Genomic DNA, 8,332 nt, shown 5'->3' with positions numbered 1-8,332 from the left:
ATAGTGGGTGGAGCAGAAAGCCAAGGGACCGATACAGAGTTGCAAGATCGTCCATCAAGTCCCAACACCTTCATTAATAAGATGTTACCAAGTTCAAAGTACTCACTGACTGTTCGCGGAATTCCGCGTCCAACAATCTGACCAAGAAGGCATCAAAATCTTCCATTTTGGTCATTACATTCATCTCTTCAAGGTATAGTTTCGTACAAGCTGCGTGAATGCACCTGAAATGAGGCGTTGCTCTGATATTCCTGACGTACATAAATCATTTCCACTCAGCGATTGACCGTTTCCTCTATTATTTAAATAAGCAGTAAAATTCCGGCACTAATCAACTTCTGATGGCTTCTGCTCTGACACGTCGCGTATTTCATCTTAGGATGAATATTGTTGAAGATTACCTCGCAACGCTGCCAAGGTGCGCATTATCTTATTGATCAGGCACTTTTGACAAATCCGAACCGCTTGTTGGAGTCCTGTATTTGCTCCATGGTCCACAGAGATGGTGGCGACACCCAAGACGATCGATGGGCAGAAGTAGAACTACATTTAAAATTTCAAATAATCTGAAATTATGGCGGCAAATTTACTCAACATGTGAGAAAATGCCCATGGAGGGGTAGAATAAGTGGGCTTTTCGGCAGTTCTATGGATTCGGTGCTTAGCTATCCAAACACAAGTCACCGACAATTCAAGATCGCGTTTTCTCAAAAATAGACTGGTCAAGAATGACTTTTTGCGAACACCATAATGCTGCGCAAAATACCCAGTAAAAACGTATTCTATTTTCGCGGTTTTTAACCCAGACTCCCGTCATGTTTACAGACCGAATACGGTAGTTTTTATTGCACAAATGCCTTCTAAAGTCAAAGAAGTAGAATGAATTGAATGTGGGAACCCTATTTAAAAAGCCACATCTTAAACCACTTCGTTCCATTGCACGGTGGGACCCATGCTTTCGGCGGCAGATTAGGCCCCAACTCAACACCACCTAGGTAGTATTCTGGAAGGTATCTAGCTATACATATCCCTTCCGAGCGCAATGAGTCCGGTCTGGGGATAACATTATTGAACACCTCGTACACCTTCTATTGTGGAGGACATGCGCCAGGCCCTGGTGCATCTACCGGTGTCCCTCGACTACCAACGTATGTTGTTGTTCATTCTGCGTCGACGTCATCTTAATTTGCCGAAAGACCCAAGAGCTCTCCTTTGCCTTCGAATACTGACAACATCCAATGCAATTGCCGGTAGTGTTCATGTCCACCTTGGATAGCGCACGGGTTTGCATAGTATCTGGTTGACGGTCAACATGCGGGGTGAATTAACACCGCTCACGTTGTGCTCAACATCGATGGTGTCGGTCTACACAAGTATTTGAGAGACCTAATTTGGCCAAGTCTCGTAACTGGGTAGGAGTAAGCGGGAACAAGACTATTTGTGGTTGTGGCGTTTCGGAACCGCTGGACGTCGAAGGCTACCGGCAACACACGACAAGCGAACTGCATTTGGTTTCGGATAGTGGTTTTATTCCTTTTAATGACTTGGAATGTGTGCCTGTTCATCTGTCCTGTTCATCTTTTGCGACAGACCAGCCAGGTTGTTCATCAAACCAAAGAACATTCCGGTTATTACGGTTGTGACATATGTATGGTTTTCAAAGTCAGGCCTGAGAGAGCGATGACTTTCCCACAACTAGATGCCCGTCTGAGGGCGGACACCGTGCCAGATATCATATTGGTGTCGCTTGATCTGGGCTGCTACCAATAGACATGATCATGTCATCCACTTTGATTATATGCTCTTGTGATACCTAGGTGTAACGAAGCAGTTGCCATAATTTTGGGTCGGTAATCAAGCGCGTTGTTCTTGCAAACTGACGCAAACAACTGGGACGTAAAGTAACCGGCGCATTTCAACTGTGCACAGGCACACATCCAGCGAGTTCCAACGTTATTTCCGTCCTCTCGAAGACGGTAGTCCGTGGGAAGCCGCGGATAGTGTTTACTTTACTGAGGACCTGTTGTACTTGCAGGTTTGATCGACACCAACGTTTATAGAAATTTGTCTGATTTGTATAATACTGCGTATATATTTTCCCATCCACCTTTCCACGCGATTATGTTGACTTTGATTTACACGCGTATTCGTACAGAATTCTTCCGATACATATGGACCACGGGCTGTAACGTGCAATGTACATAGCTTGGTGCATTTGGCGGATGATGTAAGGGCTCGTGGATCCTTGGATCGGTTTTCCGCACTTCCCTTTGTGTACGTTTTAGGTGAACTGAGGAAAAATGTTTTCGGACCGCTTAAACTCGCTGTTCAAATGCAACGACCTATAGCCGAATGGTCAGTATCAGCCTCTGCTGACGCGCTGAACTGTCTCCTGACACAACTTGGGGGGGGGTGCATCCGTTTTATCCGACGGTTTGCTCCGCTCGCTTTTTATTTCTTGCTGTACGTGAGACAACGTCGTTCTTGTTGACGGACATCCGTGCATTATTTTAGGAATTACACTCCTCTAATTCCCATTCTAGAAGATTCGATGGTGTTTTTCTCTTCTTACTTACCCCTTACAGTTTCGTGATATTCTTATTTCCCTGGCTGGTCAGCTGAATAAAAGTCAGTATTGAGCCTTTAATTCGAACAACTCGTAAGTATTTCACGCTTCTTGCTTATGATGAATTTATTTATATCTCAATGTTGCGTTCTTTTGAAAAATAAAACTTATCCTCTACCACCGATTCTGAACATAGCAAACCATTAGGTATGAATGAATAGCTTTGTAATGTACTACTCCCAAGTTTGCTGAAAATCCGTGGACAGCCCACGACCGATTTTGCCCTTCTTGAGGCTCATCAGGTAGGCGCAGTCACCTAGTTTCCGTCAACCTTATGTTCTACTTGAAAAAAATTGCACGAAATTAATAAATATGCACTCTTTTGCAAACTAATTTGGTTTTTTCAGAGACTCACCCCAAACCCGGCTGAGTCGCTTGTTTGCGATGTTCTCAGGCAACTCAGTGTGTTGCACCAGGCTGTTTCATTCGCTACAATATTCCAGATATCGCGATACATGTATATCTTTGTAATGTACTACTCATAAGGCCGCTGAAAATCCATCTACAGCCCAATTGTCTTGGTTTCAAGTAGAACGTAAGGTTGACAGAAACCCAGGGATTTTGCCTACCCGATGAGCCCCAAAAAGGGTGAAACCCTAATGGGCTGTCGACGGATGAAAAACATTTGCTGAAGGACCTTCGATGACTACGACGCAATGGAATTCGCTTTAATAAACAAAGACGGCCTGCCTTCAAACAGCACCACGCCCCCTGCTCTAATCATCAAGGAGTTTTGAACGCTTCACACAAAAAACTAATTGAAACTTAAAACGTCTTTAGAAGCTTACTCTGAAACTGTCCGGTTCCTTGTTGTGCTAAATCCAGGGACGGTACCTCAGACAGAGCCACGGAACTATAGGTCTATTAATGTGTTTACTGACGGCGTACTCCACCGGTAAAGTCGTGTTAAGGAGACTAATAGCTGAATACCTTCCAAAGTACTACCTACGTGATGTTGGGTTGGGGACTGATCTGCCGCCGACAGCATAGGCCCCACCGTGCACTGGAACGAAGCGGTTTAAGATATGGCTTTTTAAGTAGGGTTCTTACATTCGATCCATTCTATTACCGATTTTTATGAGTCATTTGTGCAACAACAACTGTCATACTCGGCTTGTATACATGGGGGAGTCAAGGTAAAAAACATTGGAAAATTCAGTGACTAGTGGCTACCGGTGTAACGGTGATACTACTGATCGGGAGGCACGCGAGTAGCATGTGTTGTTTGTAGAATTTCGCTTTGCGTCGATTGAAAAATGGAATTCTGTTGCAAAATTCGTGGGGCCACTTTGAAACATTTGCTTTTATTTGGCCGACGAAGGCAATGAATCTCCAGGAAGACTCGTTCGGGAGAAGATCCGTGTCCAGGTTTTGTAACTAAGATGCAGATTAGAGTTTTGCTTCCTTGTTCAATGGTCTGTAACCGATCAGTTGGCATTTTTGAATAAATATCTCTGCAGCGAAGGCCTTCTTCCTTTCATCGGTAGCCCTGTGTTTACTAAGGTAAGCCCTGTCCATCGTGCACGTGACTGGAGATGTTAAGTGAAATGAATGCTAAAAGTTGTTTCCACGCGATCCCAATTGAGGTGACTATCTGAGGGTGAGTATCATTGTCACCGCAACTTTTTGATTTTTCATTTGTCGAAAAATCCCTATATTTTTTCTCGTTCCGCTTACACTATTCTGCAGTCTTGCTGCTTCACCTATTATGACATAACAGAAGGTCAGATGAGGGTCTCTGGTGGAGACAATTCTAACAGGTATTTATATTCACCGCGGGACGTCCCACAAGGCCAAGCGGGTGCTCGTGGTCGAGCAGAAAATTCTAAGCCAGAATGTTTTATCATGATCGGCCCACATTTTGACAAGTAGGAGGACTCGGGGATTTCGCCGAACTGATTAGCGCCAAGAAAGGCAAAATCGGCCATGGGCTGCTGAAGAGTTTTCGGCAACCTCATGAGTGGTTTCCTATACGAAAATATATCACTATATCTCGAGTATCATATCAACTGGAACTTGAAACGGCCTTTGTGCAATAAATTTAGTTGAGGAAGACCTGTGTCGCTTTGTATCTTTATTTGCTTCCACTATAACATTATGTATTTTGTTAATTTCATAACCGTTTTTGTTTGAATACAAAAAACTCTCGAAAAGCGTACTTGTACAATTTCACGCAATACAAACGTGGTCACGTGCTTCTACTCTTTCTTCTGATTTAGGTCGCGCTTACAGCGGTCATCCACTAGTCTCATGCGCCAATTCTGGTACCGCAACATTTCAGGCTACCTTCGGAATCTATAACTGAGAACTGTTTAGAAGAAGACCTCTGGACAGCTATAATTGGACTATTGTTTATTCGCTGACTGGGCCCAACGACGAACTATTTTAAAAAGAACAGTTTTCAGTGAGTCTGCACCATCTGACACTTTTATTATAATCAATCTAGCGTCATTATTTTTATTTCTCTGCTACACACCTTCGGTAATGTAGCTTTTCGGGTAGCCAGACAACTACAAATTTGGTAAACCCGAGTCTTTCAACATATTTTTTTAACTTTTCTTTTCAAGTCGTCGCAGTTTCCACTCTTGCCCTGTCACTATAGATACGAAGTCTGATTAATCGAATTTAGTCGAGAATGCAATTAGCGACCGTTTACCAGACTATAAATCGCGCAATTCCATGGTGTGGTTTAACCAGTTCGAGACTGTTTTCAGTACTCAGCGCACCACTTGCTAAGCCACCCGTTTTTCCCCTGTCGTCCAGCATCTTCCTAATGATGCGGCTAGAGAAGAAGGAGATCTGTTATAAATCATGGCACAACTATTGCTCGACAAACTTCCACCCACCGTGTCTCACGTCATCAGTGATTTCGTCAATGAACACGGCTTGGAACAGCTAACCCAAACGGCGGATAAAATCTCCGAGACATACCCCAGTCACCTCGTTAACCCCTTTCTAGCCCTACACCCACTACATCCTCGGATTTCGATCCCATTCTTGCCTCCATTTCACGACTACAAGCTGAATTTGATACTGATAATAATGTATATTCCCAACTTGACCAATCGACTACAACGGCTAGAGATCAACAAGCATCGACCACTTTCACAGTCTCGACCATCGTCTTGTACCCGTCCCTCTTGGCCTTGACAACCCGGCCAGTCAATAACGGTGACGGCTGTCTGTGGCCCTCTTCGCGCTTTTCGCCTATTCTACATGACCGATCGTTCAACTTGTCTACTTTTCTACGTAGATACGGGAGCTGATGTTAGTATGCTACCACATAAGAATCCACTTCCTGATTCCGCATCTTATTCGTTGCAAGCTGATAACGGTACCCGCGTCGCTACACACGACAAAAGTATACCCACCCCTTACCTTATATTGTGACTTGCGTTTAAGTAGATTTTTCTTTTGGCCAACGTCGAAGCACCCATAATTGGCGCAGACTTCCTTACCCACTACGACTCACCGGTTGTACAGCACAAACGTCTCTTGGACGCGCTAAGTTCCCTCTCGGTCAAAAGAATTAGTGCCTCAACTTCATTTACAGGTATCCGAATTATCCCATCTGATTCCCAATTTACTGGCATACTCAGAGGTTTCCATACCCTCATTCCTCCATCTCAGTACAACCAACCGGTCACTTATTTTGTCGTTCACAATATTCAGACTAAAATTCCAACTGTCCATACCAATCCCCGTCGATTTCATCCAGATAAGCTTCTTATCACAAAACACGAGTTCAGACACATGCTCGGACTCGGCGTGAATAGAACTTCACTGAGTCCCTGGTTATCAACCCTGCACGCGGTACCCAATAAATCTAGAGTGATTGAAGACTTGTGGAGGTTACCATTCTCTCAATAACGCCACTATCCCAGAAAGGTATCCGATACAGCATATCCACGATTTCGCAAGTAATTTATGCCACATAGACATTTTCCCATACTCGATCTCATACGTGCATACCATCATATCCCTGTAGCTCTATATGACATCCCTAAAACAGCTGTCACAACACCATTTGGCCACTTCAAATTCATGCATACGCCTTCTGGTCTTTGAAATTCAGCTCAAAAGTTTCAACTTTTCAACGACGGTGTTTTACGTGGTTTAAATTTGTGTATGCGTATCTAGACGATGTTTCATTCGATAGCACCTCCATAACTGAGCATGCAGGTCATCTCGGGGCAGTATTTTAACGTCTTCCCATCTACAACATACGTTTGGACATTAACGAATACTTGTTTGGTGTTATCAGCTTAGATGTTGTGTGACACCACATTGACCCAACCGGTATTCCACCATTGTTCGAGTGCATTTTGGTCTCAGAATCATTTTTCAAAACAACCACTATCACTTACCTTCGTCTTTTAATCGGTGTCATCAACTAATCTCGGTGGTTCATCCCTCATTGTGCAGATATTTCACAGCCACTGACCGATTTACTTGGCTTCAAAGAACAATCTGTCACTTTGACCTCCGACGCCACTTCTGCTTTTGAAAGAGCCAAGCAAGCCATCTCTCACGCCGCAAAACTGTCTTTCCTAGGTACCCACGAGAACGCTGCTTTTGGCAGCGTACTTCAACAAATTGTTAACAGTGTATTTCAACAATTAGAATTTTCCCCGCAGAAAATGCAGGCTGCACAAACGCGTTAGGTACATTTGAACGTAAATTACCCGAAATTTACCTCGCTATCCTCCATTTCCGGCATTTATTGGAAAAGGGATCATGTATCATTCAAACCGATCATAAGCGGTTTACGTGTGCTTTCAGCGCCAAGCCTGCTGGATGCAAACCACGCGAGATGCGTCATCTAGACTATACTTCCCAAATCACCACAGACGTTCAGTAAAATCTAGGTTCGGACAGCGTCGCTGCAGACGCCCTGTCCAGCTCAGACATCAACACTCTCCACTCTTCAACGCGATTCGACCTTGCCAAGGTAGCTACCCTTTAGTATTGTGGACCCAGTTTTGACGTCAATACTATCCCTTCCTTCATCCCAAGACTTTTCGACCCCCAGCCCTCCAGCCTGTAACCATTTCTTGTGATATGCCCGCCGGCAACGATCCTCTCCTAAACTTTTCGAAAAAACAAAAACGTATTGTTCAACTACATGAGACCGCCGCAGAAACAAGCCATCCGCGTTCTTCTTGAGGGACAGAAACGGAGAACCGACTAGTGGCCCAACAGTGGTATCTGAGGCTTACAGAGACACTATGCGTATCTATACTCAGCCCCAGCGTCCTCGTCATATCCACTGTTGTCAAGGCGGAACTACAAACATCCTCTAACCGACTTGGTCTTCACGGTGGAGGACATTCGTCAACTCTTGCACAAAATCAACCCATTCTGCCCGACGAGGTTTATCCAAGGATCCTGAAGGGAACGTCCTCCACACTGGCAAATCGCTAACACCCGGTGTTTCGTCAGTCGCTTGACGAAGGCCGTTTTCCCTAAGCTTGGGAGGAAGCGATTGTCACGCCAATCTACAAAACTGGTGATCGACTGTTGCCTGGCAGCCACAGGCTTATAAGCCTCGCCAGCGCGCCGTGCAAAGTGATGGAACGCATTCTGAAGCGAACTATCCCAGATCTCCTTACTTCTAGCAACGTGATCTCTCCAGCTCAACACGGATTTCTCCCAAGAGGTTCTTGTGTGACAACCATGGTCGTGTTTACGGACAGCTTCACCCAA

The 8,332-nt window shown here is 44.6% G+C and overlaps 1 protein-coding gene across 1 annotated transcript; it reads left to right on the top strand.

Moving 5' to 3' along the window:
• Positions 1-1,102: 1,102 nt before the first annotated feature.
• Positions 1,103-7,487, top strand: T265_00869 (hypothetical protein; the record flags this gene model as incomplete). Its single annotated transcript, XM_009164764.1, has 7 exons — positions 1,103-1,250; positions 1,375-1,627; positions 1,930-2,035; positions 2,156-2,412; positions 2,811-2,868; positions 6,615-6,728; positions 7,233-7,487. 7 exons carry the CDS (start codon positions 1,103-1,105, stop codon positions 7,485-7,487), a joined length of 1,191 nt encoding a protein of 396 aa, XP_009163028.1.
• Between the last annotated feature and the right edge of the window lie 845 nt (positions 7,488-8,332).

This window comes from Opisthorchis viverrini (genome assembly GCF_000715545.1).
Source record: "Opisthorchis viverrini unplaced genomic scaffold opera_v5_9, whole genome shotgun sequence".
NCBI lineage: Eukaryota > Metazoa > Platyhelminthes > Trematoda > Opisthorchiida > Opisthorchiidae > Opisthorchis > Opisthorchis viverrini.
Note: the sequence above shows the minus strand (reverse complement) of the source record. Positions and strands in the feature narration are given on the sequence as shown.